The 25,323-nt window shown below is 37.3% G+C and overlaps 1 protein-coding gene across 1 annotated transcript in view; it reads right to left on the bottom strand.

Moving 5' to 3' along the window:
* The window catches only part of sfmbt2 (Scm like with four mbt domains 2), a gene marked incomplete at its 3' end in the record, with an annotated part of 74,911 nt that overhangs the window by 39,119 nt on the left and 10,469 nt on the right, over nucleotides 1–25,323 (bottom strand). The window contains exons 4-5 of the mRNA XM_079263410.1: nucleotides 12,492–12,732; nucleotides 5,224–5,244 (exon numbers count right to left, since the gene is read on the bottom strand). Coding sequence (XP_079119536.1) covers nucleotides 5,224–5,244; nucleotides 12,492–12,732 — 262 coding nt within the window. The remainder of the gene's footprint in view (nucleotides 1–5,223; nucleotides 5,245–12,491; nucleotides 12,733–25,323) is intronic.

The raw sequence follows: 25,323 nt of genomic DNA on the forward strand, positions 1-25,323 counted from the left end.
AGTGTTGTTAAACTGTAATGATTACATGCAAACTAATACAGACCAAACTGTAAGGAATAAACAACGAGGAGCTGCATTTCCCGCAATGTCGTGCAGCGTCCCGCCATGGCCCCACATGGTAAACATTTTATAACAAATGTTTATTTCTGATTTTACACAACTTCCTAAATACAATAAAATACAAAACTATTTTATGTTTGCCTCAATGTAGTTTTTATGCTAAACAACTGTTTTAAAGCTACAGCTACTTTCTCTCATCTGTCAAAAATCAGCTGATCTGAACCAGCTGATGAACGCGTTGCTATGGTAACACCTGTAACAGAATAAGACCGCAATTTAACTTGCCAAACTATTAGTGACCACGGTATAGATGATATGAATTAGTCATCCCACTCCTCCCGTCTTACCACATGCAGGTGAAGTGACACAGGTGTTATTTTTTTTGTAAAGTTCAGTGTTGCACACTTTACACACACAGTAAAGATCCATATAATCACAGCTTTATGTCTCTTAATTAGTAAAACTCCAACAATGTTGCACAACAGGAAATGTATAAGGCATTTCAATCTTTAAGTTTGATTAATTTATCACTGAATCACTCTTCTAGGATACTTAAGACACTAAAGCATACCATTGCTGTGGACGCCCCACCTGCCTGCATTGGGGCTGTGGTGGGCGTCCCTTATTTTAATTTCTTAAAGGAGGCAACCCTAGCAGTCCTGATCTTCTGTGATTAGATTTTATTTGTCTATTGACATATTGGCTATTTCTTTCTTCTTTATGTTTGTGTTATAACTGAAGACAGCGGCATCTAAGTCAACTATTTTGCAACTTTTAAATGCAACCCTTTTCCAACATACTGGAATTTAATGGCTGAATTCCCTCATGTGCATGTTGTTCAGCTCTGCAGAGCTCACTACATTTATTTCAGTCAGGTGTGTTGGAGAAGGGTAGCATCTAAAAGTAGCAGGATGGTAGATCTCAAGGACTGGACTTGGGCAGCCCTGTCTTAAGACCAAACTCGGTTTGTTATCAAGAGAAATATGTTTTTAATGTGGTTTCTAATAACTTATAAGGTAAAATTTGTCATTTTTGCCTGGCAAACCTTGAAGTCTGGTGTCACAAAATAGGGAAAACCACTTTTGACCTGTTCATTCAAATATGTTAATTAATTTACTTACTTTTATTCAATTTTATCTCCAATTTTTTATGATTTATGTATTTATGTTTATTTTATTTTTTATTATTATGTTTATTGTCAATTATTCATTAAATATTTTTTCTTCTGGTACTTTACTTCCTGATATTTTTTCCTTTCATTTTTACATACTTTCTTTACACTTATACTGTAAATAAATTCAGGCGTTAACAGGTCGATGTGCAAACCCCAGACACTTAATGCATTTCATAAATATGCAACTGTTTTCACTATTTTCTTACATTTGATACATCAAATGACTGATTAGATATGAAAATAAAGAAATAAATAAATTAAAATGAGCTTTGTGGTTCACGTGAAGAAGTCCAGGGTTATTGTATAATCAATATAACTGCAAATCTTGTCTTAAACTACATAACAGATTCCTGATACAGGAGCATAAATTGACCTGTAAAGATTAAGTAAGATGTCACACACAGACCAACTTGACCACTTGCATTTTTTTGCAACAGGAATGCAATTGTCTGCCTGAATGCAGTCCAAGTTTTACAACCCTGCTGCACACCTCACAGCTGCAGACACACAGAGCTGGAGACGGGTCAGGGTTGCAGTGTAATCTCCAGCCGGCTCCGGCAGAAAGCAGTGTGATGAATTCATTATGCAAATTATCTCCGGCAGGAGTTGTTCAGTGAGCAGCTACTTCACCACATGATCAAACTTGTGATGTAGCCTTAAAAAAGCTCTTTTAAAGAATGGATCAGTGTATCTAAAGTACATGCAGACACACGCACACACACAGAAATGCCCACATGCACCTCACCTGCAGAGGCCAGATTCAACAGAAAGATTTATTTTCCTTTCAAGCTTCTTGATTTTAATTAAACAAATCTAATCTAAAACCTTTTTTTCTTTTTAAATATAGCACATTATAACACCAGATATGCAAGGTTATTATACACTATGCTGTGATAGGAATAAGTCATTAAAAAGTCCTTTTGTATGAAAAGGGCTTTAATAAATAACATTTGATTTGATTAAAGGTGAGATGTTAAAAGTCTTCACCACTGTTTGTGTCTTTCAAAAGACTTTTTTTTAATTCCAAAAATGAATGAAAATATACTGCAGCATTCACACTATTTCAAGCAGTTTGCTTCTCCTGCAAATAGACCTGCTCCTTAATTTGGCTGCTGACATGATGAGCACAAAAGCACCGCTTAATGCATCGGTTAGCGGAGGAGTGTCTGAACAGAAGAAGCTGTGCTTGTGTGTGTGTGTGGGTGAGTTTAATGAGTGAGTAAGCAAGTTTGACGAGGGATTTAGGTGTGTTTGTTGTATTGTGTGCTTTGTTCCGTTTAAACACTCACTCATTTAAATCAATCTTCAGAGAACATAAAGAAAAAGGTGAAAGAACTCGCAGAGTGCTACGTTTTGCCAGCGAATCTGGTGGGGGAAAATTTGTAAACCACTTTGTCATGTCAGGGAGCATCGGCAAGCAAACAATCAGGAGGAGTCATTGTGAAACTCTAAAGGTTACACGGTGGAAAAATCACAGCCGCTGCTCTGAATCTGCTGTCAAAGCTCGGTATCATGTTCAAACTTTCTGCCTGTCATGTACTTTGCAACAATGACACTGAAATTATGTTCAAAACGGGCTTAATTTAAAGCTGCATTAGTCTTTTATAGCATATGTTAGTATGGAAAGTATTTGTCTAAAATTTCCTTAAAATATTGAAATCTCAAGTGTTATTTTTTTACACATTTACTACAAAAAACTATCTAGTTCCATCCAAACACAGTGGAAGTGAATGAAATAAGTCAAGTGGGCAAGACGGTTCTGTTTTTAATGACAGTTACCGCTGCTGGGTAATCATATAAACACACAATAAGATGCAAATGCATCAAAACATGCCAAAAATGACCACAAAAGGACATGTATTTCTTAAAAAAAAAAAAAAAAGTGCTACAGAAAGACTGAATTAAACCAAAAAATGTGCAAAAGGATCAGAAAAATACCATATAAAACCAGGTCATATCTGAAAAATCCAGAGTATCACAGAGAGGTTGACACAACACACAAAATAAAACTCCAAAAGCACAGAAAGACCCGAAAAACTTTGCAAAATGAGTGAAATTGACTAAAAGACCAGAACTATATGCAAAATTAGTTGATAGGATTAAAAACACCACATGGAAAAATAATTAACACATCCATGTTTGTGTCACAGAGTTGGATCCTAGAAGGCCGTTGTCTCCCTATGCAACTCTTTCAATATGTTTAATGGCTGAACATAAGCAAATCAAGTCTGAGCAGAAAAACCTGTAATTCAGGTTTACTGATAGAAATGTAGCTGCGTAAATGTGGCAAAAACCTTTACTACAACTCTCAGTCCAAACAATCTGGACATAAAAACCACTTGGTTTGACTTTTTATCAAACAATATTTGCTTGAAATCATCTATGATTCCTACTCACAAAAAAACTACTTCATTTAAAGGTTATAAGTAAATTAAGTCTCAGCTAGCTTTTGCTTTTGAAAACCAGCAGCTTCATTTTCTGATTATTTCCTTTTTGACATTTTATAAACTAAACAAATTTCAAAGTACTACATATGACATCTTCGCTGTTTAATAAAAATAGTCTTTAAAGCTAAACAACACACTGACATGCATTAGAATGATGATTAGGTCTACAGAAACATACTACATCCATGTAATTAAGTGGTGATTATATGTTTTGTAAAATAAGTGAACCTTGTAAGGAAGTTATGGGAGTAAGGAAGATAATTATTACATAAGTAAACTTAGAATAAGGTTTCCAACTCTGTAACAGGGGAGTAAACTCATGTGACAGATACCCAGAAATCTGTGCACATACACAGTTTTTCAACTTTATCATCTTCATTTTTAAGAAAAAACTGCTTGTAGTTCAGTAAAACAAATTCTGCAACAGTGAATTATTTTCTTCTGTTTTAATTGAATCTCAAGCAGATGCAGTAAAAGCTCACTGTGACGTTTCGGAGTTTTTTAGACACTAATCGAGGAAAAAAGTATATCTGGATTTTCTATTAGCTGCATGTTATCATTAAACATGAAAACTTATTTTAAACTCAAAGACACAAGTAGGAAATATACATTCACCAGCTACTTATTAGGCCAACCAGTTCAACACCAATATCTTATGAACCACACACACACAGCTCTCTGCATTTCGGCTTGTGGACAATGTCAAGATGACTTCCTGAAGTTCAAGCTGAGCATCAAAATGAGGAAGAAAAGGGATTAAGTGACTTTTATGTGGTCGTTGGTGCCAGACAGGCTTGTCTCAGTATTTCCGAAACTGCTGACCTACTGGGATTTTCACACAGCTGGATCATTCTTTTCTACAGGGAATAATCTGATGTATAGAAAATCTCCAGTAAGCAGCAGTTGTCGGGACTGCAGTGCCTTGTTGATGTCAGACTGGTTGGAGATTATAGAAAGGTGAGGGAGATTTTTTAAAGAAAATTTGGTTGCCATGACAAATAACTTAGACTGATCTAATGTCAACAATTAAAATAACTTCCAAAAAAAACAAAAAAACGGGTGTCACGTATTGATTTCTATCTTCGACCCATCTGACAACCAGACATTCCTCCCGCTCCACATGGAACTAGTGACCTTCTATCTCTGAAAGTGTGTCTGTTGCTTCTTTATCAGTGTCACGTTTCTCTCCGAGTTGCCTCATTTTGCAGGAGTTATCACAAGAGCACAGTTTGGTCTCAGCAGGCACTAACATCAGTGTGTGTGTGTGTGTGTGTGTGTGTGTGTGTGTGTGTGTGTGTGTGTGTGTGTGTTATCACATTGCTAAGAAACACTCACTCAGCTAGAGAAAGGAGTCGCATGCAAGAAGAGGCAAGGCATGTCAACTGAGCTCTTTGCAGAGAGGTGAAAAAAGGAAGAGGAGGAGGAGGAAGCACACTGCACATGCAGCTCTGAGGCCTAACAGTCAGCACAGTGTTGATTTCATGTTAGCCACTAGTGAGCCAGGCAGGCGTGTTAGTCAGAGGCACTACTAGAGCTGCTTACCTTTTCTTAGGTAAACGTTGTCTGAGAAATAAAAAAAAAAAACACACAGAAAGGAAACATAAAAACAGGTTACTGTTAACAGATGTAAGCAGTTACAAACACACACTCACTTTGCTCTTTTATATTCCAGCTGACTTTATCCACACACACACACACACACATACACACTAAAATGTACGTAACATGATGCAAATTCTTGAAACAAATCCACAAAGAACTTTTGGGGAGTTATATTCACAAGCTGACAGTATGTAGCTGCAGCCTCTTTGGGGAACATGAAACACCTACGTTACATGGTTTCTGCCTCAGGTTGCATCATTACGCATGTGGTGACGTCAGCTGTCCATCATTGTGTTTCAAAGGGGGGGAAAATGGGGGGGAAGTCTGTAGTCTAAGCTTCCCAAGAGTCAGCCACACATCTTTTAGTAGCTGATGTTTTTCCCAAAGATTTTAAAGAGAAAATGATACAATTTCCCAATCAGCTTCTGTTTACGATCTTATGATGACTCTTGTTTTCTCTCATTCTCTCTTTTCATCCTCTTGCGTTTCTTTGCTCATTCAGCAACGTTGCGTGTTCAAAACAGCCGGTTCCTTATTATATCGTGAGGCCAAATGTCAGATCGTGTCCTGGATGTAAAAGTTGTACAGTGTCATTTTTCAGCCTACGGATGCTGCTGGGCAGGAGCGGCTCTAGAAATGCACACGATAGATGTTAGGGGTGGGAAATCTTTTTTTTTTTTTTTTTTTAATTAAAATATTTCATTATAGAATTTTTGTCATCTTTTATTGTTTTTATTGATCTTTTTACTTGTCTTCTTGGGCATTGCAGCAGCAGAATGATGGTCTGGCAGCTGGGTTGTATTTTTTCTTCATTGAAATCAAGAAAAATGACAAACAAAAAAAAAGTTTTCATTTTTTTCAGGTTTTGAATCTACAAAAAATAAGCAATGTTGAAGAAATGTCAAGGATTTTAAAAAAAAGAAAAAAAACAACAATAATAATAATAATAATAATAATAATAATAATAATAATAATAATAAATCACAATTTAAATCAAAATCGGGACCCCAAAAAATTGGAATTGAATCGGGACAAAAGCATATCGTCACAGTCCTAATAAATGTTGCTGTGTCATCAAACAAGTCCAGGACACAGAGTTTTAAGGTCAGAAAGTTATTGTAATGCGTCTTTAAATCTCATGCTAACTAGTAGCATGAGCTACTTAACCAACAAGTTAGGTAGCTGAAAGGAGAAGAGACTTTTAGTTTTGGCAGCCTCAAAGTAACGAGTCACTGTTCTTTTACATTGTTTGAAACACTGGGTTCATTTTCTGGTATTTGGGTTTATGATGTACTTTGACTTTTCATTTCTTCTCCTTCTGGCTTCTGGCTACAAGCCCTGAGCTCATGTGATACTTGTGTTTACCAAACTAAAATAATGCAGGGTGTGTTTTGAACACTAGTTGTCATCTGGTTTAGTTGTACAGTAATTTGGGTGGTTTATAAGATGTGCGATGTAAATAAAGTGGATTGGGTTATGGGATGTGCTTACCACAAGCACACTGTGCACATAGTCGCCACCAAAACTAACTGTAACCCAGAGGTGTGATGTATTTTAGTAATCATGGCTATCTATCATGCTTCTGCACTGATTACACGTACTGATGTCATCTGAAGGTGTATGCAAGGATCATTTGGATTGTACACTTCCTGAACCAGGATCAATCGATCAGTGTGTTTGTTGCTGGAAATATGCAGAAGATGCAAAGATTTTGGAAGTGAATGGCAGCTTCTGTGACGTCTAGTTATTCATAAGCCTCCTTCAGCCAGAGGAAGCAGCATTCCTGCTGTGAAAATGTTTCTTTCAGTCCTACAGCTTCAGCGTATTTTCTGCCCAAACTGTCAAAGGTACATTTAATCTTGTAATAACTGCTTCACTCTTTCAGCTTAGATAAAAAGGTAATTGTGTTGTTGATTTCTGGCCTCTTTCTGGGACTTCTGTTGATGTACCAATGCGATATACAATCAGGAGTGTGCACAACGTTATTTTGCTAACATTCTGGATTCTGTATGTCGTTGTCATGTTTGACTTCCTATCAGCCTCTTCTGCTCCGTGCAGATTGAGAAGCTTCTGTCAGAAATAGGCCCGGGGCCAGATGCATGAAACTGTGTGGTTTCTTGACTATGACTATGACTCTGTGTGTGTGTGTGTGTGTGTGTGTGTGTGTGTGTGTGTGTGTGTGTTTAAGGCAGAAAAGTGCAAACATTTTCTTTTCTTCACATTTTCAAAGCTGTTCATACTTGTGGTTCACTTTTATAAATCTCAACCATCATGAAGCTGTGTGTACATGCAGTAATCACGTTTCCACTCCCATCTTTTGGCTGCATAAATTATTTATTATTCATCAATAAGGAGGAGATGAGACACAAATCAGGGAAGATGGGCAAAATACAAACTATTTTGCTGTTGTTTTCTCAGTCTGCATTCCTCCATTTTTACCTCTATTTCCACTTCATCAGATGAGGTGTACAAAAAGCAGCTTTGTGTGAAGAAATGCACAAATTCTTACAACAAATTTCTTCATAAAACCCAGTTTGTGTTGATGAAAAGGTGGGGATGGAGCATGTTTTTTTGTGTGTATGCATTGTTAATAAATCCAGACTGTAGTGCATTATTTTTAGCGAACGCCTAGAGGGATGTTTCTGAAGAGACAGCATTGAAGCTGTAACAGCGTCCAGTGGAATTCAGACTTTGCGTGTGTGTGTGTGTGTGTGTGTGTGTGTGTGTGTGTGTGTGTGTGTGTGAACAGAGGAGATAGATATGATTGTATCCTGCCCAAGTTTTAGTGAAAATCAGAAGGAAATTGTTTAAATAAAGCAGTGATGGGTTGCCTCAATGCCAAAGCAAAAACTATACAATATTCATCATTGCCACGAGCTCATGTTTTAGGGAAAACTATTCTCTTTCCACACACACTGTATATTATTAATGCTTCTTTGCAAAGTGTTGTTTTCAGTAACTAAAAATAAAAATGGACAGGAATCTTGTGTAATTAAGAAACTAATACAAATGAGCTCAACAAACTCAAAGCCACGCCTAACCTATTATGAGTAAAAATAAAATATTCAGATTTTTTTTAATAACTTCTAACCAAAACCACCTAAAACAATTAAAAATCAGTGGTTGGAAATGTGACTGCTGGGAAACTGTTATGTGCCTTTATTGTCATCTACAAAAACATCCAACATTGAATATAAAATCATTGTTCAAACGTCTCTGATCATTTAAAAAGGCAATTTCCCAGCAGTATAAGAAGCCAGCTGAATAAAAAACTGTCTGTAAACCCGACTGCTATAGCAAAACACAAAGGAGTAAGTTTGGTTAAAAAAAAAAGAGGAGTGAAAATGACATATGGAGCCGGTGTGAGGGCGAGGACACCCCGAGTCAGGTGGAAACCTATCCAGGTCGTCTCCACAACGACCGAGGCACAAGCTATCCATCAGCGGGGAAGTGTGGAGAAAAATAAATGGTCAGAACGCAGCTGGGAGACGGAGCCGGCTGTGTGAGGTGGAAATATCTGCTGGGAAGTTAGAGATGAGGATGTATGTGGCTTGGCTGAGGTGAGAGATGCTCTTTTTGATTATAGATGATCATTTTAGAGAAAAGGTGATCCGTCTTGTATTTAAGTCGGCCTCGCCTGCGCAGTGTGTTGCTTATTGCCTGATGTGTTGGCTACAGAAGTGGCTTCAAGGCTGTCTTTTAAAATCTGAGCGCTTCCAGGACAACCTGTCTTTCCACTCAGTTTATTTAAAGCAGTCTTTGAACAGTGGAGATGAGAGGTATTCAAGTAAGCCTGTGTCTGTGTGTGTGTGTGTGTGTGTGTATCTAACACCCACTTACTTTAAAATGAGTAAATGAAACAAGCCAAACACAAAATATTTGCTTCCAAAAACCAACTCTTATGATTTTCAGAGATCTACCAATAAAAAAATAATTTAATATTTTAAAAAAACGACAAAAACATGGGCAAGTGCATGATTACATCCATTACGTTCTGTTCATTTTGTAACAAACTACAAACTCATTAAATTAAAATGATGAAATGTTAATGAGCTGCAGCGTCTGTGCCAAATTCAGTTTATAAAAAGCAGATTCTGTTCATTTTAAAGGGACGTTTTCAGCCTTTGTATTTTTCTTCTAAATGATTTAAAAAAAAAAAACAAAAAAAACCAATTTCCAGATTATTATTTTGCATTTGCACTTTGCCCATAAAGAAATAAGCACATTTACAACCAAGCTCAATGTGAATACTCTTGGAGTCCTGGTAAGAGCAACACTTGTGTGGTTTGTTAATAAAATATCACTATATATGTGACCAATGAAGAAAATAATAAGACGGCAAAAATGCTTTGACTAAAGGGAACCAAATCCTTTCAGGATGAAAATATCCTTTTGCAGCTATACAGCGGTAGCTCTAAACCTCAACCAAATCAGAGGACAGCATGTGAACATTTTCTCTGCAAGGCCAACTCTGATAAAGTGAAGAACCAAATTTAAGTAGTTTTAGTACAGACATGTCAGGCGATGTTTTCAAACTGGCCATTTTGACACAGTTTGACACCATCTGCTCTCAACATCGTCCTGATTGGGGGGCTTCAGGTTTTAAAATGTTGCTGCCATTACATCCCTCCAGGGTGCAAAAGACAAGCTTCATCTGATTTAATTGGTTAAAATATCGTTTTAAATAATGGTTTTATGACTCTCAGAAGGTTTGGGACGACTTTGAAATGTTTACTTTTCTATTTGAATATGACTTAAAACTACATCACATTTGCCCATCAATAATTAATTATAATATAATTAGAAAAAAAAAAACCCAATGAAATAATGTTTTGTCATTAATTTATGAGGGGAAATGATCCAGTGTTGCACATCTGTGACTGGCAAAATAAACGCTGAGATCAGGGGCCCAAAGTCTGATCCATAACATCTTCTAGCCTGCAAGTCTTACATGCATCGCTTTTCTAACACACTGGAATAAAATGGTTAAATTCCCTCAAACATTTGTCATGAAAACGAGACGTTCGTGGCCATGGGTGTACCTGCCTCTCGCCTGATGATTGCTGGGATCAGTGGCGTAGTGGTCCCTCAAGAAGTGGGTATACTCAAAATTTTTTTTGCTCTTTATTAAACAAACAAAAAAACAGAATAAAAGTAAAAGTTTCAGAAACAGTGACATACTCTACATAAATCCATCAGTATATCTGCTCATCGTCACATCATTTCTGCTCTTCGGTTTCAGGGAGGAAGAGTTATAAAATAACTAAACCAGTACTGGAACACAGACTGGAGAGAGACAGGCTCATAGACATATATATCTGTATTATGTCTATGTTCAGGCAGAAGTTAACGCAGCTGATGGCTAACTGCACCAGTGTAGCATACTGGTAACCTTATCTGAGCTGCTGGGCGACATGTGTAGGGATGTTTGCCATTGTAAAAGCAGCATCACGGGGGGGGGGGTTTAGAAGTGGGTATACTCAATGCTGACTGAAAACGAAATGGGTACACTCCGTATACCTCTGTATACCCTGGACTACACCACTGGCTGGGATGGACTCCAGCTTCCATTCGACCCTTAACTGGACCAAGGGGTTAGAAAAACAAATTAATGAATTATTTGTAAGGGTTGAATGTAAAAGTTGCAGGATAGTAGATCTCAAGAACTGGACTTTGGCCCCCCTGACTTAGACTTTATACTAAAGTGTTTTTACTATGTAAATATTTATTGTTAGGCTGCTCTTTCAGAAATTTTTGTTACACATAGTTAACAGCTTGAGTTTAACATTTTCTTTCCTCAGTTTGATTTGATTTTTAATAACTGATGAGGATTGATGCATCTGGTTGAATTTTAATGAACTTGTAAAGTAGCAGGATTCTCACTCATTACAGTATTTACATTGTCAGGCTCCAACCTATTAGTTTGTTGACAAAATGTGAATCAGACCAGTCAACACACTGTCCTGGGAGCTGGTTTTAATAACTTTGAAGGCAACAGATAAAGTAGGGATGCAGAGAGAGAAGCATCTCTTTTACTGTCAGGAGGCTGAAACCAAATGAAAAAAATTAACAAGTCAAATTTAGTTTTTGAGCTTAAACAGTCAGTAAAACATGAATGTTCATTAAATAGTTTGAATAAAAATCTGTCATAATTTCATGTAATATTTGCTTCAGCTTTTTCAGTGTGTTTCCCATGTAGCCAGTCTGATGTATTAAAATGCAAAGCATGTGAGATAGCTAGAAGGGACAAATCAGGGTTATTAATAATTAATACCGGCAGGATCAGTTTGTTAGCATCTCATCTGCTTATGATCTGTTTCTAAGAGGCTGTTTCTTGTCACCAAGCAAGACCACTGTGCACTTTTACTATATTTGTAACTCATATGCTAATAGCGCTAAAAGCAACAACAATAAAAACAGTAACAGTAGCAGCTGTTTATTTCCCTCAAAGTAATTATTTAATTGGGGTGGGAAAATCGAAGCGAAAAATCAAAAATTGGGATTTATTTGCTTCACAATTTTAAAATCGATTTTTTTTTGTTAAAAAATTTTTTTATTTTTTATTTTTCAAATAAATTAAAATAATCCATTACAAAATTTTTGTATTTTTTGTTGTTTTTATTGATCTTTTTACTTGTCTTCTTGGGCATTACAGCAGCAGAATGATGGTCTGGCTTGTTGATGGTTGGGTTGTTTTTCCCAATTGAAATCAAGGAAAAAGACAAGCAAAAAAAAAGTTTTATACATTTTTTTTTGTTTATAATCTACAAAAATTAGCAATATCATAGAATTGTGAGAATCGCAATTTAAATCAAATTGGCACCCAAAGAAATCGCAATCGAATCGGGACAAAAGCATATTGTCACAGCCCTATTATTTAACTTAATTTCTTTCAACATTTCCTTTGAAAATAGTTAAATATTTCTGAACTGAATGAATTAAAGCATGGACAGTAATATTACCTCCAGGAAATTAGACGACTATCATTAAATGTTGTTATAAAAATAGACTTCCCTCCCCAGGAGTCAGGACCAGCTCCGTTAGACATCCTGTGAATTTTAGCCCCTACTTGGGAGTTCACTGTTTTAAAAACTTGGTATTGTGTCGAACCAATGTGAAAGTTGAGGGATCTCACATGGCAGCTTGTCATCCCAGTTTACCAGTGCAGAGTTAACTCACAAGCTTGTGTGTGAGTGTGTGAGACCTACCTTCAGGGGGCATGAGGGTCTTGTCGTTCTGGGCGCACCAGCCCACTGGGTGCAGCTCTGCCGTCATGACGTCACACCAGAAGTCCGCCTTGCGGTCGTCGCCGTAGCCGCTGTAGCGCAGCAGCAGCAGCTGGCCACATGTGGTGATGATGGTTGCCACCCAGTACGTGTCAGGGCTGCTCTTATTGGCCACTTCCAGCTTCATGCCCGGCTGGAAGCTGCTCTGAAGGCTGATCTCCACCTAAGAGAGGAACAGCAGCACATTCAAGAAATCAACATTTTATCTTTATATTTAACTTTCTGCGCCTGGTGTTATTGTTGCAAAGATAAAACTTACATAAATAAAATGAATCAAATGCGTCACAAATTAGAAACAAGATTATTTAAAGAGGCAAACAGGAAGTCAGAGCTTCAATTTGTCAGCTAACAATCCTACATTTCTATAAACAGAAGGTATGGTAAATTAAATATGAACTTCTTCTGTCTGTAAATAGCACTTTAATTAAAAGTTATATCTTTGTTACGCTCTTTGAAATGAGGTTGGTCACATTTGTTACAGTGTTAGTGTCTAATCCAGCCTCTGTTGATGGCACTGCATTTCATTTCAACAGAAACTTTGACTTTTTTGTTTACACAACAGATATGATAATAAAAGGACATTGATAATATTGAAGTATTTCTAGAGATTTGATTAAAAGAACTACTGTTTTCTTTATAACTAGAAATAGTGGCTTATTTTATTTTGCATTGACCTGTTGTATTTTGTGTTCTGCTTGTGTGTTTACGTATGTGCATGGGTGTGCATGGTGTATAAAACTATATAAATGACAAAATTTTTCATGTAATTTGGAGGAGACCCAAGGAAAAATAGCTGTTGATGTTTCGGTTGCTAATGGGATCTTAATAAATGAAATGAAACCAGAAGTTTCCTCAAACAGACTGCAGAAAATGTGGAACTAAAAAGCTGTGGAAAAACGCAAAATGTCAAATTCTTGTACATAAGCTGTAATTTGACATTTTGGTTATGTCTGTTGGTGCTTATATGTAAGGAGAAGGGGAACTCCACTAAATATAATGCCTAATGGATGACTTGTGGGAAGGATTACACTGCAGTTATTTATTGTCTTTTCTTGTTCTGTCAGAAGTACAGAAAATAACCTCGGTGATTTTGGAAACACCGCAGGTTGAAACTTCAGACTAGTTACAGAAAGCCAGCATGACAGTGGAAAATCTAACAAAATATGCATTCGGTTGCATCATGAGAAAGTCAGTTCTGCAGAATCTTGTGGTTTTGGAAATGAACCCACATCTGAAAGAAAGGTCACCCTTCTCAAACAATCACATTGGCAGATTCCAGCAACTGTAACGTATGAATGAAAGAGGAAAAAGAGTAGTTCAGAGATTTCCCCCAAAGTTCTGTGAAACTCTAAATGGAATTTTCTGACATTAAAAATGTAACAGAAGAGCAGGTCGTTCAATAATTACAAGGTTGGTGGTTCAAATCCTGCTCACCCAAATCTGTCTGTCTTTGTGTCCTTGAGCAAGACACGTCACCCTCCTGCAGTGCATGAATGTTCTGTGGTGGCTGGAAAACTGGTTGCAGAATGGCTGCTATGTTTCTATCAGTCCCTGCGTTTACATGGGAGTTTTAATTCCTCTTTAATTCAGAATAAAAGTTAATTCCGCTTTAAACTGATGAAAAATGACCATGTAAACACTTAATTTCTAATGCTGATTTCTCTTCGGAATTAAACTTAATTGTGTAAACTTGTAAAACTAGTACTAATTATTAGGGGTGTGGCGATATGCTTTTGTCCCAGTTCAATTTGATTTCAATTTTTGGGTGCCAATTTCATTTAATTTGCGATTCTCAAAGTTCTCCGATATTGCTGATTTTTGTAAAATGAAAACAACAAAAAAAATGCATAAAACCTTTTTTTTGCTTGTCATTATTCTTCATTTCAATGAGGAAAAAACAACGCAGTTGGCAGACCATCATTCTGCTGCTGTAATGCCCAAAAAAGACAAAAAGATCAATAAAAAAAAAAAAACTATAATAATGAAAAAAATTTTATAGTCTATTCATTTTATTTGAAAAACATAGATTTTTTTAAACAACAAAAATAGATTTTTTTAACAAAAAAAATCTATTTTAAAATTGTGAAGAAAAAAAATCCAGATTTCAGATTTTTTTTATTTGATTTTCCCACCCCTTCCTTATTATTTAGTTTTTACAAGTTACGACTGAAAAGACGAGAAGCAGGGAGCCAACTTTTTTTTTATTTCCGGTATACATCATACGTCACGTGCACCCTCTGTCCAATCAGAACCCTTCCCAACCCGCCATTTTAAAGAGGAATTAAGTGAGAATGTGTTTCATGTAAACCTTCATTCGGAATTATTATTTTCATGTAAACTCGTAGGAGAATTATTTAATTCCGAATTAAAAAAACATTATGTAACCTCACTCAGTCTCTCAGCGCGCCCTGGCTGCACATGTCGGTTACCATCACCGGCTATGGATGAGGAGTGGATGAATATTTGGGTAAAATGGAAAGTAATAAATGTAGTCCATTATTATAATTCAATTACTGATTAATACCAAGCTTTTTAATATTACATTAACATAAAGAACATAACCTCAACATTACTAGTTTCAAAACATCCAACAGAAATAAGTTTTAAGTGTGTCCATGAATACATCTGTTGCAGGAAAAACAAATCTGGATCCAGCCGGACATTAGAATGTACTCCCTTCTGCATTGGGATATGCATAACATTCAGAACAATTGTTATGCAAGTTCTTCCATAGCTGGGAATAAATCAGCTAAAAACAGACAAACTTTTAACTTCTATTAACTATAGGAGGCAGTGAGAACAGGAACACTGATGAGCAAATGGTTGGTAAATATGCAAAGTTTCACCACAAATCTTATTAAAATATTTCTGGTAGAAATATAGTAGAAGAAACATGCAAAAGCAGCTTTTTCACCAAACTAACATTTAAAAATTGACATTTTAAATGTGTTTGACTTAAACATGCTTAAAATGGGAAGTGTGTTAAAATGTGAAATTTTCCAATACTTTCTATACAGTAGACTACAAAGTTAGCTTCACATTTAGCTGTTATCCAGGTGTGTTGGAAGATTTTGTCTTTTTTTTCCCCCCAACAGTTTCTCAGTAATATGAAAAATACATTCCTATTGATAATGAATATCATAGGAATATAACAAAACTTATGTTAAAAAGTCACTCGATCAGGGTTTTTTCTATTAACTTCTTTTAACTTTACATACAACTCCCAAAGTGGTGTGTAGAGCTATGGATCGAAGTGTGTTTGTTTTTAGACACATCCATGGTCTAACCTGCTACTAACAGGGAAGCTAAGCTATCAACTACTTAAAACACAGACACCAAAAAAGTACTTTTTCAGGGAATTTTAGACTGTTTCACTTTCTATATTGAGTTCCTACTTAAGTTCAATGCCAAAATACTAATTTTATAAAACAGTAGAAACTAGTTTAAAAAAACAAACAAAAAAAAAATAGTATAAACATTTGCCATCTTTTAAATATTTTTGGGGAAAAACAGAAAAAGGTGTGAAAGTGAAACTGTGAATTCCATTTAGTGCAGTGTTTGCTGTAACTAGTTTGTGTTTTTCATCATCATAGAGGTCTCTGAGCCGCACTTTGTCTGGTCCCCCCCATAGACACCTGTTTGCCATGGGTGACCCTACCAGAGGCTTTATTTCCCTGGTAGGGTCACCCATGGCATTAGTTAGCAATTAGTTAGTAATTTGACTGGAATTTTTCATCTTTGTTTTTTAATTTTTTAATACATTTTTAACCATTTCATTGGTGTTAATTTAGGTTACACTTGAAGACTTTTATTAACTGCTCATCAGTGACAGGATACATTAAGTAGCTGTGGAAGCCCAGCAATGCAGATATTTTGTTAGGGAGTAAAAGGCAGTTTGATCTGAAGATTAGGTTGTGTAAAAACCTGTCAAGTCCAAGTTTTGAAGTTTCAGGTGTAAAAGATTTGCACTTCTGGTGCCTCCCCAGTAGCTGTTTGGCTTGGTAACAGGGAAGCTAAGCTAAGGTGCAAAAGTTCTTCAGCTACATCTTCATCTTCTGCAGAAAAGAACTTCTTATGAGCCTCTACATGACTCCACTTAATACACTAAATTTGTACAGTGCAGCTCAAACACTGTTTTTTCCCTTTTGTAAAGGAGATTTTGTAAAAGGTGACATAATGTTGCTAATTTCAATCTTATGAAAATCTGCCTGACACAGATAAGATTTTAATAATTTAATAATAAGCTCAAGATTAAAAAAAAAAAACCCTCCTGAAACTAACCCAGTGGTTGCAACAACAGCCTGTCATCCAGTCCTTGCATAGAGAAAGGCATGAATCTGCGTCTGAATGTAGGACAATATAGCAAAGTTTCTATCATTGCTACAGGCTGCATTCAACTAGAACATTACAAACCCAACAGGATGTTCACATTCAATACTCACACACACACACACACACACACACATACTCAAGTGAATGGAAAAGCCAACATCTTAGAAATAAACACAATACAAACGGCCCCATGACTTCCTGCTGCAACAATGCAAACGTGCTGTATCACTGCTTGGCTTATGTAAGAGGGCAGCCTAGGCAGCAAAGTGTGTGTGTGCATGTGTGTGCGCACGCATGTGTGTGCAGGCCCAAGAGAAATCACTGTTTCAATTTGTCCAGGCAGAGAGACGAGGGCAGCACTTCACTGAATCACATTTTTTTCTGGGGAATTCATGGTCTGTTTCCCAGTGACTCAATCCACTTACCAACAAGGCAATTTAGTTGCCCAAGAGACCTGAGCAGTTCAAATCACCACTCAGGCAGTTTGTACAGCATCAGCACACGCTCATAAAAATCCACATATTTTAATCTTGCCTTCATTACACTCATCACTGAGTGATGTAAAACACTGAAACACTGGTTCGCTTTTTAAAATCTTCAATCAGCGACAGACACTTCTCCACCTTTGCAGCCTGAACTGCCGTCAGATAAGTTCTGAGAGGCTCATCGGGGCAGACAGCTGCTTCGTCAGGCGAGCACCCAGTCATCTGATTGATAAAGACCTCACATCCAGGATCAGCTTCATTTACCCATCTGGCCCTCCTGTGATGCAGCACATTAGCAGATGCAAAGCTTTGTAATTATTTAGTTACAGAACACTTCTCTGGTGGGTTTACAGGTAAATTATGCTGCATATGAACAGAAAAATGCTTTGATAAAAGACTATCGCTCTGTGTATCCTAATCATATTAATATTGGGTAATAATTGAATGAAAAGTCAGTTTCCATCATGTTGATTAAATTTAAACAGATTCATGTAATTTAATGGTGACCACAGACCAATGATGAAAAACTTAAAGTATCAAATGAAGATTAAGAAGAAAAAAAAGTGAGTCAAAAAATACACAAACAAAACTGAAATTTTGTAAAAAAAAATTACACCTCAAAGTCTCCAGACTTTACAACTCTAAAACAGACGTGTTTAGGTGCCTTTTTTTTCTTCAAGTGCACAAAAGTCCTAACTCTTAAAAGCTTCAGCAAGAATGTGAGTCAGAAAATAACTTCCTTTTAGAAACCTTTTGAAAAAGATTGTTACAGTAGAGAGGAGAAATTTGTACTGAATTTAGGAAACAAAGCTACACTGCAACAAGAATCCAAGCAGACTTCCACTAAACTGTGACGTGGGACTGGACAGACAGCAGATGTTAACAAAGAGTGCTGTGGATACTTTAATATGTCCAAGACTATTTTAGAAAATGACAGAAAACTAAAGGATATTGTTACAAACTCGTCTTGTCTTTTACTTTCTTAATTATATGAATCCCAGTTAAGCAGTCTGCATGAAGATATTTAATCTTTTAATGTTTTTTTTAATTAGCAAGAAGTTGTGGACAAATTTGTTTTTCTTTCCTAAAAGATGGTCCAGTTTTTCTGATGCTGAAGTAGATTAACAAAGGAAGTTTTTTTATTGAACATCTATGGAATTTCACCAGTTCTTATCCTGTCACTTAAACACTTCCCAGTCATTTCAATCAATTACAGTTGTGCCCATATGTATTCATCCCCTTTCATTAAAGAAAAGGCTGAATTTACAACAGTCACTCAAATAACTGGAGACTTAAAAAAAGGAACGATAACTAAAAATTTGCAAAAATATCATTTAGTAATATAAAACACTGTTTTTTTTTATTTAATTGAGTTGAAGAAAGAAAAAAAAAAAAGTGTCCTGGACAAATTAGAGACTTTTCTGTTGAACAGTGGGACAAAATACCTGTCAACAGGTGCAGAAGTCTGACTGAGAGGAACAGAAAACACCTGACTGGAGCGGAAACATTAAAGGATTGTTCAACTAAATATTAGTTTCTGAGTGATATAATATGTAATAAATTATCTTATTTGTTTCCTTTAAAAAGAAAATATTTCTATTGAACCAGAGTTAGAAAATAATGTAATGATTTTCATAAAATTTTTATTTATAACTTTAGTCAATTTCAGCTTATTTTACAGGCAGCTGTTTTTTGCCTTCTTTAATGAAAGGGTATGAATAAATATATGAACAACTGTAGGAACTTTTAAAAGCAACAAACTTAAAAGCAGAAGAAAAGAGAGACAATTCAGCAGTAGCATTCATGTAGCATCTGTTTTCTGAAGTCATGCACCCAGCAACTGGTAAAAGTTTTCAGAAAAATCTTGCTGTCACTTATTTTCATGCAAACAATCCCATAAGCAGAAACTGTCACCATTAGAGCCAAGAAAAAAAAAACATGTGGGTCCCAGATTTGACTGACTTTGTGTTTCAGACAGAAAAGATAACAGAAGAGTGCTGCTGCAGGAGCACAGTGAAGGTTACAACTGTGTGTAGTCATTGTAGCACTGCAAGCTTGTGAGCTGCATCAGGAGAGGATTTCATTCCAGAAGAAAACCTGTTTTCTCCTCCTTAACTTAGGTTGTTCCTCCCAGCATCAATTTACATTATACATTATATAATATTGTAGAAAAGTGAGATTTTGATTTATTTTAAGCTGCCTGACAACAGTTCATGAAGTTATAAAACATGAGATAGTGTGTTCTGCAGGAGAAAACACTGGATAACTCACAGACTAATAAAAAGCAGGTTTAAGAACGTGATGGTTTGACGAGTTGAAAAAGCGAAACCATCTCCAAACAAGTTTTCTGCAGAACATGCACTTGTTCTTAAAGCAACACTACATAACTTCCCAAACTTGAAACTTCAGAATCATTTTAATTGCACGCTAACATTAAATAAACACATCAATGGAGCCATCGTTGTCCTGGAGCGTCCCAGCTGTATTTTGTTTTACAGCACCATGCAACAAGCTCGGATCTGGATATCAACACATTGGCCATTCTGAAGGTTCACTACGGCTGATTCAGCCAGAAACCTAAGGACATTGGAGGAGGAGGAGGCGAGGAAAAGAAAGAGTGGCAGACCAAGAGATTGGACGAGTAAATATCCAACTGACTTTTATTGGCTGCTCAGAGACAGCTCAAAGAAAAGACAGGATGCAAGATGGATGCTGACTTAGCTGTTGTTAAGGGGCTCCAAAAAGTCTGCCAAAGGTCAGTAGTGCTGCTTTAAGAAGTAAAGAGATCCTTTCTATGTGAAAATGACTAAATTGATAGGTTGTCAAAGCAAGAGCAAGCCAAACCAAAAGGCACCTTCCTCATTTTCTTCTTTGTGTTTTACAGCAGATTGCAAAACAAATTATACTTCATGCCTCAAACGTCAGAGGAGCCTCCTCATGGAGAGAAAGGCGGAAAAATGTCTGTCCACACATAAATGCTACCATTTAGTTTTTCTGATTATCTTCACCCTGACAGGCATTGTCCATAAGGTTCATCCTCAGTGACCCAACATACATTTAAAAATGTACTTCTGAAAATATGTGAAGACTTGTTTAAAATAAAAAAAAAATCCCATCTGGTGAGGATTATAATGAACACTTGGTGAAAACTCCCAAGCAGAATCCCATAATTCTGATAGTTTGTATCCTAAAAGTGAATCAGAACATTGTCAGTAAAAGACAAAGGTGGTGTAAGTTGTGCGTGAGATGAACATTTCCACATGTATGTGCAGAGATTAAGCAGGCAAATGTGACATGTTAAGCAGATCAGGAGTTTTACTGTGTTATCTGTGAGTAACCTCAGCATATGAGAGCAAGATAAAACCCAAAAAACTGCTTTCCATCCTTAAAAAATGAATAGTCTGTACTGCCTCAGCCTTTGTCATGTAGATCTTTGCAAACATGTTTGCATTTTCACGTCATTTTGAAAGGATTTAGTTTTCCAGGGAATTCGGGCTGCTTCCTTGTTAACGCATGGAAGATAAAGATCACAGAGCAGACGTGTCTCACTTGCACAGTAAACGTCCACATCATGACTAACATGCAGATTTGAGTCGCTTGAATGTTTTGTTGTTGATTAACTGGCAGAAAACTGCGCTGTGGTTTAATTCCACCATCCTGATGTTGTGGAACTGGAACCTGTTTCCTTTCTTGAGATTATGATTTGTGTACACATTGTGTTGCAAGTCACAAAACGAGAAAACAACCTTGATTCTTTGATAAAGAAACAAGTCAGTTTCAGAGCATTTTGAATGAAAGAAAAGGGAAGCTAAATTGTTGGCACAGTTAAAAAAAAAATATCCAATCCAATCCAATCCAACTTTATTTGTAAAGCACTTTAAAACAACCACAGTGGACCAAAGTGCTGTACAGAAGAATAAGACATAAAACAGCTATACAATTAAAACAATAAACAAAAACAAAACAAAAAAATAAATAAATAATAAAAATAAAATAGAAATAATAGTACATTCAACATCTCACATGGTGTCAAAAGCCAAGGAGAAAAGATGGGTTTTAAGATGAGATTTAAAAACAGACAGAGAGGAGGCCTGTCTGATGTGGAGAGGCAGATCATTCCATAGTTTAGGAGCTGCCACAGCAAAGGCACGGTCACCTCTCAGCTTGCGCTTCGTTTTAGGTACACTCAGGAGCAGTTGATCAGCTGACCTGAGAGAGCGGGGGGGTGTATAAGGCTGCAGCAGCTCGGAAAGGTAGAGCGGGGCAAGACCATTGAGGGATTTAAAAGTAAATAAAAGAATTTTAAAACTGATCCTAAAACGTATGGGCAGCCAGTGAAGTGAGGCTAAAATGGGGGAAATGTGCTCGTGTTTACGTGTGCCAGTTAAAAGACGTGCAGCAGCATTTTGCACCATCTGAAGACGGGCCACGGAGGACCCACTAACCCCCACATAAAGTGCATTACAGTAATCCAGCCTAGTGGTCACAAAGGCGTGGATTACTGTTTCGAAGTGCTGCCTTGAAAGAATAGGTTTAATTTTGGCCAGCTGCCTCAACTGGAAGAAGCTCGATTTAACGACTGAACTGATCTGACAGTCGAGCTTGAGATCAGTATCCACTTTAACCCCAAGATTTGTGATGGTTGGCTTAATGAACTGGGCCAAGGGACCCAGATCTACAAGGGGGGCCCCAGTGGTGCCACCAAAAACCATCACCTCTGTCTTTTTCTCATTAAAATTTAAAAAGTTTATAGCCATCCAGGCCTTTATGTCGTCAAGACACCTGAGTAGTGGTTTAACAGAATATGCATCTTTCTTTTTGAGAGGGACATAAATCTGACTGTCATCTGCGTAACAGTGGAAAGAAATACCATGCTTCCTAAGTATGGAACCAAGTGGAAGCAAGTAGAGAGAAAAGAGAAGAGGGCCTAAAACTGAGCCCTGTGGGACCCCACATGAGAGACGAGCAGAGGAGGACACAGAGTCACCAAGGCTGACACAGAAAGTTCGATCAGCCAAGTATGACCTGAACCACTCCAGTGCTACACCCCTGACACCCACCCACTGTTTCAGACGAGAGATCAAAAGTTCATGGTCCACTGTGTCAAATGCAGCAGTTAAATCTAGAAGCACAAGAATAACACAATCACCGGAGTCAGTAGCTAAAAAGATATCATTAAAAACTCTTAGAAGAGCTGATTCGGTGCTGTGCAAGGTTTTAAAACCAGATTGGAAGACCTCAAGAATTTTTTGCTCTTCCAGAAAAACCATTAATTGGCTGCAAACTATCTTCTCGAGGATTTTTGAGATAAAAGGCAATTTAGAGATAGGCCTGTAATTTGCAAGAACAGTAGTATCTAGTCCTGTTTTTTTAATCAAAGGTTGCACTACTGCATGTTTGAAATTTCCAGGGACCACACCTGAGGACAAACTGCTATTGATAAGGGTCAGAACAGAGGACCCTATAGTGGGGAAAACCTCTTTAAATAGCCGAGGAGGGACCACATCATTCGGAGAACCTGAGGGCTTTAACTGACCAACAGTCTTCTGTAACAAGGACAGAGTCACAAATTCAAACCTGTCGAAGACAGCAGAGCAGGGCACAGAGACTGAAGTGTCATAGGCAGAGGGTGAGATTAAAGCCCTAGTGGAGGCAACCTTATCAATGAAAAAGTGAAGAAAATTTTCACACACAGCAGGGGAGGACTCGAGACAGACAGTCTGTGGGGCATTAAGAACAGAGTCAATGGTTTTAAACAAAACACGAGGCTTATGACAGTTAGACATAATAATATCAGAGAAATGCTTCCTTTTAGCATCTTTCACAGTTGTCTGATAATGACGCCAGCAGTCCCTTAAAATTTGAAATGACACCTGCAGTTTGTCCCTTTTCCACTTCCGCTCAGCTCTACGGCACTCGCGTCTGACAGCACGAGTTGCGTCATTCAGCCAGGGCTCAGATTTAGTCCTAGACTGCCTGGTTTTTAACGGAACCACGGTGTCTAAAACAGAGCGGCAGGTGGAATGAAACCATGAGCTAAGCTCCTCCGTATCGTTGTCCATACACTCAGTGACACAGTTGTGAGTCTGACTGAAAACGGCCGAGAACTGAACAGCAGTGGAAGGGTTAATGATGCGACAGCGTCTGGCAGCAGCGCGAGGTTTAACTGTATTACAGGCAAGAGCAACCTCAAATAATACAGGCATATGATCAGAAAATGCTGCGTCACAAACCTCTAAGTTAAAAACAGGCAAACCAAAAGATAAAACAAGATCAAGTGTGTGTCCGCGTTCTTGTGTGGGATCAGACACAGACTGCACAAGATTAAAAGAGTCAATGAGGGTTAAAAAGTCCTTTGCCATTGGCTTATCAGGACAACATACATGAATATTAAAATCCCCAACAATAAGGACGCGGTCATATTTAGGCATGATTTCAGCCAGAAAATCAGAGAAGTCATTTAAAAAGTCCTTATTGTATTTGGGAGGGCGATAGACCACTGCACACAACACAGTGTGAGAGCGACAAAGTTCAAACAGGCTCAGTTCAAAGCTGGTGAACGAGGATGGTAACGATAGCTGCTTACACTTATAATGACTCTTAAAAACAGTGGCAATTCCTCCACCTCGGCCCGACGTCCGCGGGGAGTTAAAATAGCAGCAGTTCTGAGGTAAAAGTTCAGTGAAAGCGCTGGACTCACCAACACTCAGCCAGGTCTCAGTCACACAGAGAAAAATACACATAAGAACAGCTAAAAGATGAGGCTGATAAAACAAAATTAAATGAGACGGTCTAAATCAAATGTTTATTCTGCAGATGTCAGCTACAAACTAACATTTTGGTTCCTGTTATCTTGTTAAAACATAAATATGTAGCTTCACTTTTTGGGTTTGATGTTATTATATATTTATTTGTCTGCTTGTAAGTCCCACTAATATGTGACTGAGTGCATATTTAAACCCTGACTTACAGTAAACCCTTGACATAGAGCTCCATTTGTGACCAAAAACACTTAATATTCTACTGACTGACATATGTATTAATAAAAAATCTCATGCTGTCTTATTTCCCACAGAGCATCCGAAACAGCTGAAAATAGACCCAAGAAAACACACAATTTCTTCCTGTGTGAGGACTGTTTGTTGATAACTACAGGAGTAGCTTTAATAAATGTAATTACCAGGATGTTATAACTGTATTTCATCTCTTGTAAAGTTGTGTTTTGGTTGTTGCAACAATGGCCACAGCCTTGGAAGCAAGAGGTAATAATGTCAGGAGAATTATTTTCTTAGTTTTTACCATTTTTCTTTTGATAAGTACAATAATGGCTGGAGTTATTTTGTTATCTACGTGTACTTCAAACAACGCATCACCACGACTCTGTTTACCTTTTTCCATCCATTTTTATAGAAATAATGAGAAGTAACTTCCACCAAAAGCAAAGAAAAAAAGATCTCGATAGTGTTTGTGTTCTCTATGTTGAATGCTTATGTGTTGCAGTAGTGTTGACCCTGCCATTGTATGCCATCAGTCCCCCAAAAAGGCCAAGTTTATTTTATTTTCTACAGAGCAAAGTTATAATTCCAGGTTCTCTTTTCTCTATAACAGGCTGATACTGAGTTCTTTTATTAAAAACTAAACAGTCTGATGTTATTTATCTGATTTACACGTCGGCATGTCATAGCTGCTTTGTGTTGCTCCAAGTTCCACCACGATGCCAGATGCTGTGTGCACACAGGCGATGCACAGAGAGAGCACATTGGGAAAAAAACACAACAGCTTTTTTAAAGCTCTCCCAGGGAGTTGAAGATAGAAACATTAGCGGTCTGGTGAGGAGCAGCCGGAGTATTTCTCCTCCTCCCATGTTAAGCAGAGAACTTCCAAATCCATCACCAGAATGCGAAGAGCAAAACAAGCTGAATCTGGCGTCGATATAA

The sequence above is a fragment of the Telmatherina bonti genome (genome assembly GCF_933228915.1).
Source record: "Telmatherina bonti genome assembly, chromosome: 23".
Classification (NCBI taxonomy): domain Eukaryota; kingdom Metazoa; phylum Chordata; class Actinopteri; order Atheriniformes; family Telmatherinidae; genus Telmatherina; species Telmatherina bonti.